The sequence below is a fragment of the Cyrtonyx montezumae genome, unplaced genomic scaffold, assembly GCF_038088225.1.
Source record: "Cyrtonyx montezumae isolate F1298 unplaced genomic scaffold, pur_monq_1.0 scaffold_3, whole genome shotgun sequence".
Lineage (NCBI taxonomy): Eukaryota > Metazoa > Chordata > Aves > Galliformes > Odontophoridae > Cyrtonyx > Cyrtonyx montezumae.
Genome location: NW_027072034.1, coordinates 87969372 through 87990253, shown reverse-complemented (window position 1 = coordinate 87990253; position 20882 = coordinate 87969372). Strand labels below are relative to the sequence as shown.

Genomic DNA, 20882 nt, shown 5'->3' with positions numbered 1-20882 from the left:
CTCTTTCTGCTTTCCTGGTTTAGCCCTTGTAGGGCATTTTCCACACAGTAATAGTAGTGATGTACAAGCAAATGACATGATAGTATTTTTAAATGTAAAACAGAATATATGCATCCGTAGGGCAAATAACCCCCAAGAATGGCACTCAAGGAAAATAGTGCAAAAGACAGTATATTTTTGGTAGACTTATGTAGATGGTATACAGACAACTAGCAAGAAGAGACTGGGTCACCTTTATGATGATTGAGGCTCACCATTGACTCCACACGGGAGAGACCTCCAAGAAAAGATCCTTCCCTGGTGGTGGTCAGCCCTTAAATGGGGTCTGGGAGAGGTGGAGCCAGGCTCCACCCCTTCCAATCACACAGGTACATTACCTTCACCTGTGTCCCTGCAGCTGACTCAGTGCTCACTCAGGTGATCAATCAGTGGTTCAGGCCGTGATTCAACAGTTCCCATACAGCATACTTGCACCTCTGTCTCCAAAGCATTAAAAATGATTCCCCTCTTCAATGGACTATTTTTTTCCAGAACTCCACAGAAGTATTTTGGGAAAAATCAGTGCTGAACAAATCTCACTAGGCTCAACACCAAGGATGGGGGATGCTGACAGCCCCTCTGTGTTAAAAGTTTTGTGTAGGAGCCATTAATTTGTGATCTAAGCATTCAAAACGAGCATGGGAATGATGAGCTTGAGAAAGGGTCATAATGGTCCAAACTGTTTCAAGGTATGAGAAAAGGATACAGACACCTAAAAATATTTCTGGCAGCTAAATTCCAGAAGATATGATTATTCTCTCACTTGCGTCATTTTTAAAAAAGCATAAAGTGAAACTCCACTGTTTCACGTAAGTATGAGCAAAGAATCAGACACAGAGTGTTGAAGCGATATTAAACACATGCTGTACAAAAAAACCACTTTTTGTCAGGTCTTGATTCAAGTGTCATCAGCCCAACTCTTCTAACACACTGATTCACTCACCCCAGAAACAGCAGAGTAGGCTGGTCGTGGGAGACCTGGCAAGGCCATTTTACTATGGAAGGCAGTTGCAGAGATAATCTGGGCAGATGACATTGTAGCCATACTCTGCATAGCTTTATCTTTAGCTGTCTGATCCTATGGGTAAGAGTAGAAAGAGAAAAAATAGAACAGTTATAATGATAAATATGTTGCCTGGCCTAATGGATTCTCACCAGCTCATTTGTAGGAAATAAGCATCTCTGAAAACCTGAGCAGCAAACTCACAAATTAATATCCTAAGAACTTGACAAAGCTTAGGAATCTCAACCATTACTATACCTTCAGGTGTGGCTAATCTTACTTGCTGAAATGCTGGGATCACTGGTTTAGAGACTGCTAAGCATTTCTCCTTTCTGTCTTAAGGTTCTTAAACCCCACAGCTAAAATGTTTCCTTATTGAAATTAGGACTCTAATTCACTCATTGTCAACACAGAAGGAGTTTGTCGTCATCACTGTAAAAAGACTATCTCAGTTCAGGACTGTTATTCTCAGGTAGAACTGAGCATCCCTGGGGAAACAAGAAATCCTAGGGCATGAACATATGGAACCTAAGTTTTATATTTTAGCAAGGCTGTGGAGTTGCAACAAGGGAGCTAATGTATGTTGAAAACAAAGAACATCCTTTGTTTCTTCTACAAAGAAATCCAGGAAATAAATGGACAACCAGAAGTACTTCCACATATTCTTCCTTTCTTCCTACATTACCATAAAGTAATCTTTATCCTTTAGACACACTGCTTTTATCTGTGACATCATAATTGTAATGGCAATGCCAGAGGTGAATTAATGGCTTGGAGAAGCTGCTGAAAGTTCTTGTTCTCTTCAGGAATTGTCAAAGCCACAAGCATTCACTGATTTTAGTAACTACACTAAGTTCTCAACCTTTGGTCTCCACTCTCTCTGTCCTCTCCCCTAGGTTTTCTAAATGTCATATCACAGGGGAACTGGTGGATGTAATACAAAAGCATTTTAAGGAAGCAAAACAAGAACTCAAGAATGATGACTTTGAAATGAAATGATATGTAGGAATGGGCATAACTTAGGTATTTCTTTTTTTACAGTAACTGTGATTCCTGTTAGTACCATTCCAGTGCACAGAAGGGAAGTATTAATAACTGACAAAATGTCTAAGTTTCTTCAAAGCTTCTTCAAATTTAACTTTTTCAAAGTTTCTTCAAATTCTTTATTACATTTTTTTTCATGACATATCAGGACTAATTCCCAATTGTCAGTGCTAAAAGGGACCTTTTTCTTTCTCTCCTTACCTTTTCACTATAAAAGTCATATCTGTATACCCTAATAATAATAATTTTTAATAAAATAATAATAATTTTTAATAAAAATAAGAATTTTTATGGGAAGAAGAATTAAAATTACTTGTGGATTTGTTAAAGAAAGATAAATAATAGTAAGGCAATTAAGAAGGGAAAAGTTTTTATCTACCAAAGTCTGTTTTGTTTTTCTGATTTGTTTAAATGCCTAACAGAATGTGGGAAAACAGCATGTTTTTGCTAGAGACATCTCTGTTATTTCTCTTTCTGTTCTTTTTCAACTAACAGTTGTTGTATCTCTATGTTTCCAGTACACTTTTTAAGTACACTTTTTAAGTATACACTTCCAGTATACTTTTTAAAAAAAGAAAAAAAAACCCACAGATGTAACGAGTTTTTTTTTTATCAAACATTTGTGGGTTTTGCCTTTTGTTTTATTCCTCTCAAAATACATTGGAATAAATAATAATAAAAACACGAATTTCTCTCTTTTTCTTCAGTAAAATGTCTATTAGCCACCCAGGACGTTGAAAACTACTGACATCTGAGAACAGATTTTCTTTAATCTTTTACTCTACTTCCCCATATCCTTTTCTTCCCCTACAACAGGCACAGTGCACATTTAAAGAAGAGACCTCAATTTGTGTGGGAGAAAATAGTATTAGACTAATTGCTTTGAAAAGTCAGTATGTAGCTGCTCAGATCTCTAGTATATAAATATGAAAAAGTATACTCAGTATGAAAAATGAACGATGATAGAAAAACACACAGCTATCAGCTAAAATTGGAGGAAGGGTAGTGGCTTTTGTGATTCCTTTCCCTTACTTTACAAAAATGACTAGGGAAAAAAAAAGAAGTAAGTGAGTTGAAGTAGTGATACAGAGTCTCCTCTGCAGGCAGAAAGGAACACAGATTCTGGAGAATGGTTCACTGCATGCAGCTGGGAGAGCTCTCACCATGACCAGAGGTAGTGTAAAAGGAGAACAAGCAATGGCTCTATGGAGTTCCCTGAGACACCTCCATTCCCCCGAAAACAAAGACTGCCAGCTCTTAAATGCTAAGTAGAAACAGGCTCATCTGACTGGCTTATTGATCATGCCAAATTCCAGAGCTGTGACATGCAAAGAATGGAATCAAGGTTACAGATACAAGCAGCAGTACATCTTTGAACACCCTGGGCAATTGTTTCCTGCTCACTCTAAGTTGCCTCTCCGCTTAACAGTACCATAGGCTTAAAACTTAGGCAGCATTACCTAGAAGAGCTGAATTATTTGTAATTTGTGGCTCCTTCTCTTTATCAGAGCACCTGGAAACACAACAGGCAAATTATAGACAGAAGTCCAGTTTATAATATGGACCTGGAACTGGTGGTGGAAAGAGAGTTGTGCACATTCATGACTATTAGAGGTAATCACTGCTCATGCCAGAGATGCATATACTTCAGCACTGGTCAAGACTAAGTGCCAGCAATTCACTTGCAGAGTCCACACCTTGTGTGGCCCAGCAAGAAGCCATCCAAACAGTGAAGAATCACATACTAAGAGCTTAAGAGTCATGACTGGACTGAGAGATCAAGAACCTCATAGTCACCTGAAGTATGGAAAATGAGGGAAGCAAACATGCTTCTCTTCAGATCACTTACTGCCACATCAAATAAGGAAGGCCAGCATGCACCTTCCTTCGTTGGCTATCTCAACAATATCTAACAAGGACTACAGAAGGGAAAACACAGATTTACTTATGCAGCTAGATAGAAGTCAACCATTTTCCTTCTGATAAGAAGGAATATAAGTCAGGACTTTTCAAATGGGATCTGAATTAATCAAAGGGCAAAGTCTGTTCAGCTGGTACCATTTTACTTGAGAAGATGTAAGGTGGCTTTGAGCTTCCTTCCAGTGGTTATGCCAACTCAGAACACTTTCTCAGGGACAACTCCATGTCACAACCACTAGTAGAACTAGTGCACCAGTACCTGTAAAGTTACCCTTGCCAAGGCACAGAAAACACCAGGGATTGATTACTGGACAGTGTAACCATAAGCCCCACCTTCTCAGTTAAACACTCTTCCCATGCTCCCAGGACCAAGAGACAATCAAACTTGAAGACAGCAGTATAAACTGGAGGTAGAACTCAGACACATTAAAACAAAAGCTATTGTTTCTTTATTCTTTAAATAGAATTGCCTCAGGCGTCACAGAGCTCCAACAATACAAGTGTTTGCACAACACTTCCTGGGAAGTACCTTTACCTCCTCAGCTTACCACAGTTTAGTGTCTAATCTCATCCTTTTTTTTTTTATGGCTATTCAAAGAGGGAAAGTATGAAAGAACAGCTGACTCAGGGAGAATGCATGATATGATAAAAGATACTCATCATACCTTGAGCTTGGCTTGGATCTCTCTGGCTTTTCGCCTTGCCAGGACCTGGATGTGACTAGATACCTGCATTTAAAGATAAAATCAATCTTTAATCACAAGTCCTCTACCCCAAGTAGGTCCAAGTTTGTCAGTGCTTTGTCCCAGAATAGCCTGTACTGTCATTCCCAAATCACAGAGATATCTTTTTTATCCCATCTACTATGTGTTTTCAAAATCACCATTGCTGTCCATATGCCTGGTCTGAACAAAACCCCCTAATTTATGTTAGCTAAAATGTTCATTGGTAAACAAAACAAATGAAAGCCCACACTCCTTAAGTGCAGAAAAACTATGTGTCATGAGGTGGATGAGACACTATAGTCATAAAATTCTTGATCTGACTTCCTACCATTCTTATTAAACAGCTTAGCACAGTAACCTCTTTCTAGGAAAGTTAGAAATCAATAGCAAGTGAAAGGCAAAGAATTTGTTTTGTGTCTTCATATCATGTATAGTGGTCCAAAGCATCTAAAATTTAAATTAAATACTTTACACTCACCTGTTTCCTTGTGCGTGTCTTCCCTGTTCTCAGCTTAATATAACGAGCAATCAGCTCATTTCGGCCTGGAACAGAAAGAATGTAAATACATTGCATTGCAATACAAAGAGGGTTTTTTTAAAAACAAATCTATCTACAAAGATTGGCAGTGTGGCGATTTTAGAAAGGTAGTGGTTAATTCACATGACAGAGGTCTGAGTTTTAGAGCTGAACTTTGGGCTACAAATCCTTTCACCTTGCATCTGAATAGCTTAAAATTATCAATGAGAATGTAGAATCAAGTGTTTTGCTTAATACTTTTACTACCACAGCATGTAGAAATTGTAGGCATGGATCAAAATCACCACTAGAAATAAAAAAGAAAGCCACTCACCTTCAGTCATTCAGAAAGGCAAGAAGGAAACAATAGGCCAGTCAGCCACATATCAATACCTGGAAGTGCTGAAGCACCTAATACTAGAACCCATTTACAGATACACAAAGGACAAAAATGAGGTTGGAAGTAGTTCACATGGATTTACAAATGGGAAATCATTGTTACCCAACCTGATAGCTTCTACAATGAGATTACCAGCTTAGTGGACAATTAGAGAGCTGCAGAGATCGTGTATTTTACTTTAGTATGGCATTTGACACTATCTTCCGTAATATCTTCATTGACAAGCTGAGGAAGCATGGTATGTTGGGTAAGTAGATAAGGAGGTGAACTAGAAACTGAACAACTGAGCCCAGAGGATTTTGAACAGTGGCACCAAGTCCCATTAAAGTGAAGCCTCTATACTGGGGCTAATATTGTTCAACATCATCATTAATGACCTGGACAATAGGACAGAATGCACTCCCAGAAAGTACAGACAATACAAAACTTCTGAGATTGGTTGATAAAACAAATGGCTGAGTTGCCATTCAGACAGCTACTGACAGACTGGAGATATAGGTCAAAAGAAATATCTTGAAGTTCAAAAAAGTGAAATGTAAAGTTCTGCATCTAGGGAAAAAATAATCTCTGCATCATAGAATCATAGAAACATAGAATCACCACGGCTGGAAGACCAACAGGATCATCCAGTCCAACCATCCACCTATCAGAATATACTGGGGGCTGATGATCTGGAAAGCAGCTTTGAGGAAAATGACCTGGGTGTCCTGGTAGACAATTAACTGAATGTGAAGTAGAAATGTGCCCTTACAGCTAAGAGAGCCAACAGCAACAAAAGCTATGTTAGGAATAGCATTGCCAGCAGGTCAATGGAGGTGACCCTCTTAATCCCCCTTTCTCAGTACTACTTACATGATCTGGAGTATGTGTTCAGCACTAGGAAGACATAGACATACTAGACTGAGTTCAGCGAAGGTCCACAAAAAATGATTAAGGCACTAAAGCAACTTTACACAAGACTGAAAGAAGACTCAGGTAGTTTTATCATTGAATAGAAATGCCTGATTGGAGGGAAAGAAGAGGGACACACTCCCCTTTCAATAGTGCCCAGTAACAGGACAAGACAATGAGCACAAAATTAAACACATGAAATTCCATCTGAACGTAAAATAAAAAATTCTGTTTCACTGTGAGAATAATTGGTAACATCAGAGCAGGTTGCCCAGAGAGACTGTTGAATATGTCCATCCTTGAAGATATTCAAAACTCAACTGGACACTGTCCTGGGCAATCTGTTGTAGTAGAAAAGGAATCTCTCAAGAAATACATTTTAATTTAAATAACTATTCTGTCATTCTGTGATTCAAAGTACAAGAAAATAAACAAAAATAGTTATATGGAATTTAGCAGTGTAAAATGATACAGTTAATTAAAATACTTTGAGGCTCTGAGTGGCATTCCAAAAAATAAATAAATAAATAGAAATAAAGGATCATCCTTCAGAAGAGACAAGTAGTCATTGCAGGCTGAAGACAGAGGGTTTTACATCTTAATTTTAAGAGATGACATAGGGAGAGTACGCCTTTCAAAACCAAGAGAACAAATAGCTTTATTTTCAGTGTGAGGGAATGAGAGGCCAGTGCAGGGAGGCAAAGAAAAGGCAGTGACAAATGAGGGAAATAGCATTAACAGCAACATAAAAGAAAAGTGTAATCAAACAAAGTCTTGGAATAACTTGAAACTGCTTAGAATGAGAGCAAGAAAACGCAGAAGACTGAGGTCCAGGATTTAAAAATCTGGAAGAGATGCATAAAAGGCTGAACTACTGACAACTTCAGAAGTAAACAGGTGTAGAAAGATTAAATTCTAATCACAGCTATCTCCACAGAACTGAGAGTGGGCACCTAGATAAGAGGCAGACTAGGGAGGTTCCATGTATCAAATTTGATCAGATAACCAGATTTGTTTGTGTTCTTTGGAGCAAGAGTGCAACCAAGGAATAAAGAGCAGAAACAGAAAAACAGAAGCTATATATCTGAACTGTAGGCTGGTTCAGCTCAGGAAACAAGACAGAAAGAGCAGGCTCTGCAAATAAATCTGTGGTGACCACACCAGTAATACAGTACCTCAATTAAAATCAGGAGTGGGAAGTACAGGCCTGTGAAACATCCCATATGGCTGTGACAGTTTAATGAGTGGAGCAGGAATAAAATGGGAAACCAACAACCAGTCACATGAAGCATATTGATAACTGTTAAACACTTATTACTATGGGAAATGTATGGTGAGAACATGTACGTTAGGACATAACAGACATCAAGGAGGCAAGCAATGAAAAGAGATGTAATGTTTATTGAGTTTAATATTCCATACAAAAATAAAAAAGTTTTTATTATAAAACCTTGTTAATTCACCCCTACAAAAAAATGAATGTAAGGAAGAATTCTGTGCTAGAGATTTACCATTGAATCTTTCAGGCAAGGGCAGGCCAAGTTACTAATACCATCTGTTTCAGAAAAAAAAAAAGTAAATATCCTTGACTACATTTGCCAAATCCATGAAACATAACCAAAGCACAGGAAGGGGCAGAAAAGCATTTTACATTTACAGATCTTAATCCGTGGATGTCCAGCATTTTGGCCTGCCTGGGCTGCGCTGAATGAATAGGAAATGCTTTGGGCTGCTCTGAAATTAATGCCTTCTATTTATCTTCATGGAAACTTCAAAAGATGCAAGGATTAATTCTGTTTGACAGAACAAATTTTCAGCTACAAAATATTATTTCACAACATAGTCACCACTATTTGCTATTCATTTTCATCAGTGATGTACAAGAACCTGCATGTAACACTTGTCAAAACCTGTACCAGCAGAGGTAATCTAACGTTATTGTCCCCACTGCTGAATGCACCACCTTACTGTGCCCACATTCACTGCTTGGTATCTACCAACATTCAGCAAGCATCAATGAATGTCAATGGGTGCCTTTTATCCTGCATGGAGGAATTTAGATCCACACTTCTGCTTCATAAACACGTTTATGTCAGATGCCATTTTGTCAGACTGTCTCTCTGCTGCCATCTGACACACAGCAACAAAAAGTAACAGAATATTGTTGGGAAGGTTCCGTCTCTACTGCCATCCGCCAGCATGTGCCTTGGACATCATGGACCAGCACAGCAAAATAAGAGACATTACTTTCAGAGCAGCCCTTGTAAAATATAATATTTATAGTTATAACACATAAGGAACAAAACATACTTTAATTTTTTAATTAGGTTTAGTTTTTATTTTTTATATTTTATTAAAACATTAAAAAAGGGAAAGCAACATAAAGTTAGTAGGATATTTGACCTTGTTTTTGTGAAGCAAATTCATCAATGTCTGGTTCAATGAAGTAGCTGCAATTTATACTGAGTCCTTAAGGTGTCCATCAGATTTCTTATGGAATTTGACTCTTTCTGTACTTAATCCAATACAACAATCTGTACAACATTCAATAATTGTTCACAAATGTGCGTGCATACTGCCAAAAAGTGATAATATGAATAAGGTGTGATTGTGAAGTGAAGGATTCTCTCTGGTGGAAAAGCCTGTTAAAGAAACATGAGATTTTTGAGATGAATGTATGATTGCAACTCTACACATTCCATTAGAAAATCTGCAGCTAATATATTTATGTCAACTGAAAATGGAGTTGTAAATATAAATTGATGATTTTTTCAGTGATCTTGGAATATATTTTAAAATTCCTTTATCAAAACAAAAAAGAAAGGCTGCTTATTTTTCACTGTTCATGGGACTGAGTATAGCCAATGTATCAAAATGTATAAAATAATCTGCCATAACTTAAGTCAGCACCGTGCCCTTCCCATGCCCTTGTTTCAGTCCCAACAGTGCCAATCGCACACCGATGTTTGGTTATTGCTGAGAGATGGCTGCATGCCTGGTGCTGGGCCAGGCCACTTGGCAGAGCAGAGCTGCCACTATGATGGCATGAGGCAGCTGCAAGATTGGATGGGCCAGACTGCAGCTTGGACATGCCTGTCTTTGTCTTTTCATAACAGTATTATTTCAGAAGCTCTCCTTATGCTGTGTAGGGAAGGATCAGGTCTGTGTCTGAAATGAGAAAACAGCTCCAGCTCTTCTATACACAAATTAGGAACTATTTTTGTGCCAGAAATACCATGTCTGGCATGTAAACACTGACATTCTCAGTTCCCAGCTTCAGCAAAGTGTGGTGATGCGCCCAAAATTTTAATAGGAGTAGATGTTGCTGCTGCTACATTCCACCTGAATGTTTTTCCAACTAACGTAAACCTTTTTACAAAGTTCATAACAATTACTAGTAAAACACATCTTTCCCTAGTGACAAGGAAATTATTTATGGCCTCTGTCTGTTCAACATGGATCCACTTTGCACGGTTAGAAAAAAAGAAGTCATGAGAAAAGGCACTTATCCCACAGACGCTGGCTTACCCAGAATTTCAGGTCAGTTTGACATACTTCAAATGTGGGACATGGGTAGAAAGCAGGTTTTGAACCTCTTGATTTATCCACAAAGAAACAAGAAGTGAAATGTATATATATCAAAAGGATCCTCTGTGGGGAAATGGGAAATGAAGAGAGAGAAATAACTAGCCTTGAAAGAAGTGAATGTAAAGAATTTCAGGCAGACAAATTTTAAAGGATGCAAATTGAGCTATAAAACAAATTGAACACACAGAAATGCTCCAGGCACAGGCTGAAGTCACCCTTGCACAATTAAATTTTAATGGATTCTTAACCCAGTATAATAAATGTTATAAACTAAGATTAGGTTTGTTGTGATTCCATGGCAGTCAAGAAATTATACAGACTGAGAAGTCTGACAACACACTACTCTTCTTCAACAGTAAAGAGCTGCAAGGCTATCTGTGCAAGATGACATGAACAGCCCTGTGCCAGTCACAGTTGATTCTAGCCATCTCCAGAATGTATGAAAACAATCTATCACATGCCAAAACCTCAGTAAGAAGAGCACATGCCACTTTTGTTCAAACATTTCAGGAAGGACAATAGTCACTAGAGGCAGGAGATGTATGAGGAGATAAACAAAAATAAAAACAAACAGGAGAGGTGAGGATGCACAAAAGGAGACATGCAATATGTATGAAAATACATATCTGGAGAAGAGGAAGGAGAAAAGAAGGTGAAAAAGGTGAAATGCACATTGTTGGGCATATGGCTGGTAAAGTTCTATTCAAAAGAGGTGTCATATGGCAAAAGGACTACAGTTTGAGGCAACTGTAGTCCGTGCAGGATCCATGTCAGAGCAGGGACAACTCTGACATTACTGCAGCCCACGAAAAACCCATGTAGGAGCACTGGAGGCAAAAAATACTGGTAGCAAAAAAACAAGTCAAACCTCAGAAAGACATTACAAGGGTTACTAAAGATAGAATTATACAAATTGTCAAAGCTAGTAATCTCTGCAAGCAAGAGTGTATTAATTTATGATGAACAGAAACTATGAGAAACATGTGTCTTGAGTTCTCTTTATCGGAAGTTAGATATAAGCAAGTACTACACTGCCAGAAGTCTGAAAGCTCACAGCCTATGGAAAGCACTCCGTTTCACAACTCTGGTTGTGGGCTAAGCAAAGGCTAACACTCCTCACTTGGCCTGAACAAACAGAGATGTCATAAACCCTTCAGATGGCTCATTTTTTGAAGTAGTGAAAAGTGTCTTTCAGTAATTTGATCGTAGGCTGTATTCATGAAATAACTCTCACTGAGGCCTGCCATAGTCACCAGATTCTACCAACAGTTGTGCTTCCTCTGTTGAAATCATGTGTTGGGTTTCATTAAGCTTGAGCTAACATACCAACAGCAGACCAGTATCCCAAACCTCTTTATCCTCCTCTGAAGCCTCCCTCTTGGAAGCATGGCATTAAAAAAAAATAATTATTAAAAAAAAAAATTTTAAAGAGAGACTCCCTCATGTACCTCTCACTACTAAGATAAATTTCCAAGGGCATTAATTTAGCTTTCACACGCTCTAACACTGAATTGCAAAACTGTACATTCAGTTCAGCAACTACAAGGAAGGGCTATTTCTTTCCCTCTCAGTGTATGAGGAAAGAATAGTTTACTTCCAAAGAGGAGAAAAAAAATCTAAAGAATTCCTACAGCCATAGAAAGCATTTCCAAACCTATCTCAAAACGTCATTCTGGCTTTCAACTAGTAATGGTATACTACTACTTTTACAAGAGGCTGATAAAGCTTCTCTTTAGGACTTGTAATTCTTGGTGCACCTGTTGTCAAATTCAGCTAAAAGAACCAAAAAGCTCTTCTGCAGCAGACAAGAGTTTTGCAGAACTTGTGATTTCTGCAAAATCCTTCCAGTGGGAAGCTGAATGAAAATATCTTGGTAGCTATATCTGTTCTGTTCTCAAATCCACTGCATGCACCTGCCTGTCTGTGAAGTGCAGCAAAGACCTACAAAAACAACTATCCATTTATATCCCATGAAAGGTCAATGAAACCACCTCAACTATCATTTCAGTCTGACACTTAATGATAGTTTCTGTGATGCAGCGGTATCCTAAACTTGCTAAGCATCTTGTTAACTGCAAATTAAAATGAAAATATATAATGAACTGTGCATCAGATGTCACATGACCAATAAACCTAGACACAAGAGGAAACTAAGGATACTTCTGCTGTCCACCAAATATTAATATTTTTCTATGCATACAAAGTAAAACACAAGTCTTAGATTACTTCAGAATGACACTTAAGACAAATACACTGTAAGATATGTTCATACAAAGATGTACGAGTCCTTAATTCCTTGCAAAGCCTCACTTGCTGTCACTCATGGCACTGCTTCTTCCTCCCAACTACACTAAATGCCTTCCTGGAATCACGTTTTCCACAAACAGGGCTGCATGTGTCAAAACCACATTTTAATCATTCTGATCGCTATCACCATCTTTTCAGCAAGATGCAGAAACACTCAGCTCTTATCACCCTTATAATAAGTTTTAATGTTAACTTTATTGGACCCCTCTACACAAATCATCTTTTCTTCCCAAAAGTCTGATGAGCAGCTTCTCTTAGTTTTCCAATTTTCTAGCCCAGCTTTTCTGAGGCTAGAAAAAATGTAGTAATGCGACCTTTCCTTTTCAGGTCTGGATTTGTCTCATCCCTTCCTATCTTTGTTAACTGCTGACAGTCATTAATGTCACATCTTTCTTTATTACACAACCTGCTTATTTTCTACCTTCAGATCTCCCTTTTTCACTCTACACTGTCTATGAAGCTTTAGACTTTGGCCTCTAAGTCTCTTACATGTCCACCTCATCCTTCTTTCAGAACTCTGACTTCATATACCATGTGTACAATATACACTGGTGATGTTCAGCACCCAGGCTCCTCAAAACTTTTAATCCTTCCTTCCCTTTCTGTTTCAGCTCCTACTTTTACTATTAATTCAACTAACAGAGCCCCATATCAATAAAAATCCTTCAGTAATCATTTCTCTTATATATGCCTTTGATACAATCGCACACCACATCCCTGTATCTAAATTTGAGAAACAGGTATATGAAGAGTGGTGAACTATTCACTGGATAAATAATTGGTTCGATGGTCACAGACAAGGTGTTGTACTCTGCATACAGGTGGTTCTGCATACAGGTGGAGGCTGGTCATGCATGATGTCTCTTAGGGGTCTGTCTTGGGACTGGTGTTCTTCAACATCTTTATCAATGACCAAGAAAGTGGGATTGAGTGCACGCTCAGCAAATTTGCTGATGACAGTAAGCTGAGTGGTCTGGTTGATAAAACAGCAGGAAGGGATGACATCCAAATGGGTCTAAACAAGCTTGAGAAGTGGCCCTTGTGAACCTAATGAGGTTCAACAAGGCCAAGTGTAAGTTGCTCCACTTGGGTTGGAGTAATCCCAGACACATCTACAGACAGGGAGAAGAGTTCACTGAGAGAAGATTTGGGGATTCTGGTGCATGAAAACCTAGACGTGAGCCTGCAGTGTGCTTATGGACTGGAAGACCAACTTCATCCTGGGCTGCATCAGAAGAGGGGTGCCAGGATGGAAAGAGAGGTGATTGTCCCTCTCTACTCTGCTCTTGTGAGGCTCCTTCTGGAGGACTGCATCCAGACTGTGGCCCACAGCACAAGAAGGTTTTGGACATGTTGGAATGGGTCCACAGGATGGTCACAAAGGTGATCAGAGGGCTGGAGTACTTCTCCTATGAAAAAAAAGCTGAGGGAGCCTGAAAAGGAGAAGGTGTTGGGTAGACCTCATTGCAGCCTTCCAATACTTAAAGTGAGCTTATAAACAGGAGGCTAATCAACTTTTTACACAGGTAGATAGTGACAGGATGAGGGTATGTTTTAAACTAAAAGAGAAGGGATTTAGATTAGACATCAGGGGAAATTTTTCATTGAGAAGGTGGTGAGGCACTGGTACAGATTGTCCAGAGAAGTTGTGGATGCCCCATCTCTGCAACATCAGGTTGGATGGGGCCCTGGGCAACTCGTTCTAGTGCCTAAATTAAGTGGCTGACATCCCTGCATGCATCAGGGAGGTTGGAACTAGATAATCTTTGAGAACCCTTCTACCCAAGCCATTCTATGTTTCCATCATCCGTATCTTTCCACCTTGCAAGCCTCCAACCTCTGCTTCACCACCATTAATCTGTAAGCTTTACTGTTTGTTCTTCACTGTTCTCCTGACTTAAATAGTACTTCTAAATTTAATATACTGAGCAACTAATGTGGTATGGTGTCTTCTTTTTGAAATTCATCAGGACTGCAACTGCAGCAAACCCGTGTGGCAAGTGAAACCAACAGCAGAGTAGAATTTCATAAGCAGCATGTTGACTTTGAGATAAGAGGTGCAGACAACTTTTTAAATGATTTATTAACAGTGTTAACTCCAATCAAATTCCTTTCACTATTTTTAACAAATTGTATTTTTCTTCCTAAATTCTATATTAAATCCAGAAAAAAACACATGTATTCAGTAAGCAATGAAAGACACATCATTATGATTGTCATACTGGGACTTTGCAGGAAATAAAACACAGAAAATTATGCTGCATTTTACTACAGTGCACTGGCCAATTCTATGAACAGATCTCTCCCATGACACTGCTGAACTATAGCGCTTAGCAGTCAAGTTTGAGCCCCTGTAGCACAATTACACACATCAGAGAATTTTATATTCACCTAGGAGAAGGAAGTTTTACCACTTCGATCATTCACCCAATGTTCAAACTTCCTTCACTTTTACCTTCCATAAGAAAATTTCCTGAGCATGCTGCAGTCTGCAGAACAAAATTTTGAGGAATTATCAAAACAACCAGATTAATACAAACACAAAAATGAAGTGATTAGCAATACCACACCTTGATTATCTGTTTTTAGTATTTGACTGTGAAAAGACTGAGCTCCTTCCTCTTCTGAAATCATGCAGATACTAAAGCTTTATTTGCATGAGTAGAACGCGTTAGTTAAACTAGACCAGTATACTTCATAAGTATGACAAAATATAGTTCCTTCCCTTCACATATGGAGAAACAGCAGTTGGGGGTTGATCTACCCATCTACAGTCATAAAATACAGCCATTTTATTTACTAACTTGTCTCAACACTGAAACCCTCTATCTTGAAAAAGGGCTTTTTGCTAGGAAGTGTAAATGTTTATGTCTCTATTATTCATTATATAAATTAAATGCTTCTTGATGGCCAGTTTAAGATGCTCCATGCAAAGTGCAACAAACGAGGGATAATCATTACAAAGCCTGCAGGTTTTTTGTAGCTTTGCATTGGTACACAACAAGCGGAGATGGATGAAAAGTCACCAGATATCTTGTTACAGCAATACATTCTTCATCAACAAAACTTGAAGAGCTTCCTTTCTCCCCAGCTGATCACCTCCTGTATGCAACCATAGAATCACAGAATGGCCTGGGTTGAAAAGGACCTCAAAGACCATCTAGTTTCAACCCCCTGCTGTGGGCAGGGTCACCAACCATTATACCAGGCTGCCCAGAGCCACATCCAGCCTTGCCTTGAATGTCTCCAGGGATGTGAATCAAGGAGACTTGTACAGACTTCTTTAAACTGGATCTCATAGCTTGGGCAAACACATAACTTCAGGAAGGAACACAGGGACCACAGGAACACATAGTCTGTTGAAGATAAGCAAAGACGAGCTGCTGTTTGCAACTCATTGTGGGGGGTGGTCTTGTGTAGATAAGGACAACACGATGGTGGGTAGCATTGCTGTTTACAAGACAACCGAGGGTCCAGTGAAGATACATTAAGTTGCTGTTTGCAATTCATGGGGGAGTCCTGTGAAGATAAGCAGGTAGAGTTGCCGGATTTCCAGAGACCCTCCCCAAATTCTAGGATGCAACCTATTTCTTGGAAATGTGATGAATATGTATACATTATGCCTATAAATGTGTAGTCACCACTTTCCTTGATACACGTTTGGTGAGCGATACCCATGCACCCAGCACTGTAATAAAATTAAACCTGCTTGATATATCTCTCTGGCATGTCAAGTTACTCTGCTGGATTTTTCAGCTTCTGATGGGGCATTCACAACCTCTCTGGGCAACCTGTTCCAACCATACTAAGTAAATTTCTGGAATAAGGAAGACAGGGGAGCAGGCACTCATGACTCCAAACTAATTACAAAAATTAAAAAATAACCCACTCAGTTTGGATTTCGTTGGAGTTTGGCTGGTTGGTTGCAGGGTTTATGGTGGGCTATATGGGCTTGTTTGTTTTTCCTTTTTCCTTCAGACTACTTTTAATTGGACTGGTTATCCAGTCTCTTTTGTGGCCACAGCACACAGTAAAGAGAAGAGAGAAAGAATCAGGGCAGAACTTCTCAAAGCTGTTCTGAAATCGGAGAAACTGTAGCTTGGAACTGTTTTCCACCTAACCCATGAACACACATACACTAGCAAGAGAATGAGCAATGCTCTTCTAGTCATTGAATCGTTTCTCTGAAGACAGAATTACCTCCTGATCTTTCCCAAAGGCACATGAGATTATTCTCTGTAAAGACGATCTTTTACTAAGGTGCAACAATGTATTCATGTAGCAATCTCTCACCACTACTCTGATGTGAAGCCTGAGGTTACACAATCCTGCACTAGCCCTCAACATTAAGTAGTGTTTTTCAATGCATTAAAATTCAGTGCCCTCATCAGCTGTGTTTTCCCACATTATCACCTCAGGCCACAGATCATCCAATAATTCTCATATATACAAATATGGCTGCTGCTGCAGCAAGAGCAGTTCCGATACTTTCACAAATAAGACTAATGAGAAATTCTTCAGACGTATTTTGTCTGGGAAATTCCACAATCACAACAGAACAGCTGCACATTGTAGTACAAATATTTCTTGTGACAGTGTATCAGATAACACACAAAAAGCCAATATGAATTATGTGCAAAGGCATGCCAAACTAACAGCTTTTAGTCTCTTAGAACACCTGAGAATTACAAAGTTAAATACACATAAACATAACTTCCTGATCTTAGAAAAACACTGACAGCAGCACTTAAACCTATCTTTAACAATAATAACATTCTCTAGTTCACTTGAGTCCAAGCTCTACTCTCAGATACCTGCTTAACTCTTCCTTAGGTCAACAAATGTTTTTTCTGCTTGTTTCAACAGCTTCCAATAGCTGAGGTATGTGAAAGTAACTCTTAAATTCAATAATGCCTCAAAGCATAGCAAAAACTTCGGTATCTCTCTTCCTTCTCATTTTCCACCCAGCTGCCTCTGTTGGCACTAACAGTACTCTGCTTCTTGCAGATTTATGCCCAAGAGCTAATCTAATCTTGTTCATGTGCCCACACGGCAGGCTAACCAAATACTCAGAGCTACAGTTATCAAGAAATCAGAGCTAAAAAGTGGTCTCTAAAATTAATTCAGCCAGTAGCTGCATGATCAACAAAGAACTGCAGTTCTCAAGCATTTAGCCTGTTCTGGCTTGGTATTTGTCAGAAGTTCTGACTGCTGCACTTTCCTGTGGACTGTTTTGCCCAACTGACTAGAGATGCACTGGAATGGCCTGTCTAGGGAGGTGGTTGAGGCACCATCCCTAGTGCTGTTCAAGAAGCGTTTAGATGAGGTGCTAAGGGATTTGATTTAGTAGGTTAGTGGGTAGGGATGGTGACAGGAGGATGGTTGGACTATGTAGGTCCTTTCCAACCTAATGTACCTATGAACCCATGAAATTATGCAGCAGCTTAAGGAGAGCCAAGGGTACCCAGAAACTGTTTTTGTATTACAGGAAGAAATGAACATGGATTTTTCTACGTGGAAGATTAATTAAAACTATCAAGTCCTAGCTCCACGGGAAGCTGAACCCCAATCAATAGCTAGCTTCTGTTGAAAAAGTACTTGCCTTTTCACCTAACTCCCTCTCACCATATTCCACTGCTCAGTTCAACTCATTCTGTAAGAGGTAAATATGAAGGACCAGCAGGTCAAGGGAGGTGATCCTTCCCCTCTACTCCACCCTGGTGAGACCTCATCTGGAGTACTGTGTCCAGTTCTGGGCTCCCCAGTATAAAAAGGACAGTGATCTCTTGGAAAGAGTCCAGCGGAGGGCCACAAAGATGGTGAAGGGCCTGGAGCATCTCCCCTATGAAGAAAGGCTAAGTGAACTGGGTCTCTTTAGCCTTGAGAAAAGAAGACTGAGAGGGGACCTGATCCAGGTTTATCAATATCTGAGGTGTGGGGGACAAAGTGGCGAGGCCAGACTCTTTTCAGCAGTGTGTGGAGACAGGATAAGGGGAAACGGACAGAAACTGCAACACAGGAGTGCAAAAGAACTTCTTTACAATGAGGGTGACAGAGCACTGGCACAGGCCGCCCAAGGGGGTTGTAGAACCTTCTTCTCTGGAGATACTCAAGACCCGCCTGAACGTCTACCTGTGCAACCTGGTGTAGGGATCCTGCTTTGGCAGGGGGGCTGGACTCGATGATCTCTTGAGGTCCCTTCCAACCCCTGTAATTCTATGAAGTATTGATTATTGCCATTTATAAGAGAACAAGAAAAACTTCAAAGAAAAGTCTCACAGAAATGGAGGCTTGGCTGCAGTCCAGGAACTTCTCTGGACAATAGCTGAATTCTGCCAAACTCATAAAATTTCCTTACAGTGGCTTGTGATTTTTCTTCCACTCTTTCCTTCTATGCCTAATCCTGAAGTAGTTCTGTACTACCTTATTTAAATACCTGTTCTCTGACACTTACAGTTTAGCCTGACAGACAGCTGGGCAACTATTATTCAGGAGGTGAATGGAAAGCAGGAAAAGAATGCTGACAGAACTATTTAAACTACAAGGGATACTTAAAAATGCATATGGATCCAAAAGGAAGTTTGCAAATGTTTAAGTGTTTAATATTTAATGTTTCAACTAACTTCTAGATGAAAGCTGCTGTATCTAAAATTACTTTCCTCTAATTTTACCCATAAAAGTTTCAGGCTGGACACAAAAAGCTTAAGTAGAGCTGAATCTTCTCCACAAAGGAATAAATAAAATGCTTTTGAAGTTCCTTCCCAGTCTCTCAGACTCTCTCTCTTTCCTTTTTTTTTTTTTTTTAATGAATCTACAATTGAAGATGATGATGTACTCCTAATATTGTAGGGAGGCTCATTACGTCCAGTCAAGGTTCAAGGTGCCATTGTGCAAAATAACAAACTTCCACATGTGTTTCCCTGAAACACCATGCATAGAAGTTGGCCTCTGCCTACCAGCAATGATAACTTGGGACACACCAGTTGAATAACAGCCCTTGATGAGGTAACACAACTAGCATTCCAGTCCACAGACAAAACCTAAGTTCTAAAAAAGAATTTGCAGTTAACTGTGAAAAACACACTGCAGTGAAAAGAATAGTGATTCTTAATACATTTTAGATAGAAGAGTTTCAATGGAAGCAGTCTGATTTCCTCTTTTAGAAGCTAGCAATAAAGCATGACTGTGTCCGTGTGCATGCACTGAGATCCAGAGAATTTAAAGGAGTACTCAGAGGACAGGTCAGAAGTTCAAGGTGACAACAATGAGAAACAGCTGCTATGTACCCTTCTGGAGCAGGTTTACCCTAGCCCCAGAGGTCCACTCCAAAATGACCAGGACTTGCAAGACCATCTGTTTGGGTATAAATTACACACAGCCTTCCCAGTTTTGCTGCCCAGATCTTTGCCATGCACAGACAGTGCAGAGCTTGTTATAGATTAGCTAATGAGCAACTGTTTAAAGAAATACACTGTCCTAGTTCTCCTGTGCTCATTATCTGGATTCTATATGAGTGAGAATACTGCCACTCCTTTTGGTTATAATATTACTCTTTCTGATCAAGCATATTTCCTTATTAAGGGACCACCCCCTAAGGCACTGGAAACTGGAAAGGCCATACTGTCTTGTACAGTATTTTCTTAAAAAAATGTATAATTTAAATATGCAATAAGGTTTTACTAAGTTTTATTTCACAAATGCCCTCCAGCTCTAAAGCACACCTGTAGAAATAAGAAGGTTCCTCTTTTCCTATGCAACAGCTCTATGCATATGCTCTCTCTTGCTTGAGAAATGCTATCACTCTCCTCAATAATTAACAGAATGAAGACATTCTGGGAAAGTATTCTTTATATTTATTTTGAAGTTTGCTCTCCCTGTTTCAGTCCTGTGCCCCCACTAATCTAATAAATTTATTAGTGTAATAAAAACACACAGTATGAAACATAATACTACCAATTTTGAAAAAAAAATCTGCAGATGTTTGAAGTGGAGGAAAACAATATTTTATCACCAACTAATTCTCACTGTTCTCTGCTTCTTGTATAAAAACATATTAAAGCCAATCTATAATCCATCTCATTTATACAACACACAATCACATGAGACCACTCCTAGGACTAAGACTAATTTTATAAATACATTCCTTATAATTTTATATGATACATTTTATAAGTCTCCACATCTCCATTCTAACTTCTTATGAAAGAGATATCTAGGCATTGAAATTTATGATATTGAGAAGCTTTCTATAATATTCAACCTATATTCCTTCTTTCTCTGCAATTAATCCTAGTCCTGATCATATATTCCACATGAAAGCCCTCTCTCCTAAATGTTAACACCCTTCAAATATTTTTAGACTATTATGTCTACACTACCCCCCTACCATTCAGTCATCACTTAGCCAAGCTATGTATATTTAGCTTCTTTAATCTTTCCTCCTAAATC

The 20882-nt window shown here is 39.1% G+C and overlaps 1 protein-coding gene across 4 annotated transcripts in view; it reads right to left on the bottom strand.

Moving 5' to 3' along the window:
- TEAD4 (TEA domain transcription factor 4) overlaps positions 1–20882 on the bottom strand; it is a 49327-nt gene that overhangs the window by 19288 nt on the left and 9157 nt on the right. Inside the window, exons 1-3 of one of the 4 annotated variants that reach the window (XR_010622538.1) lie at positions 5210–7710; positions 4672–4734; positions 983–1117 (exon numbers count right to left, since the gene is read on the bottom strand). Coding sequence is in view for 3 of the 4 variants with exons in the window: in XM_065742360.1 (XP_065598432.1) it covers positions 983–1117; positions 4672–4734; positions 5210–5305 (294 nt within the window). In the remaining variant the exon portion in view is untranslated. Of the gene's footprint in view, positions 1–982; positions 1118–4671; positions 4735–5209; positions 7711–20882 lie in introns of those variants that run through there. The other 3 variants (XM_065742361.1, XM_065742360.1, XM_065742362.1) reach the window with 3 other exon arrangements.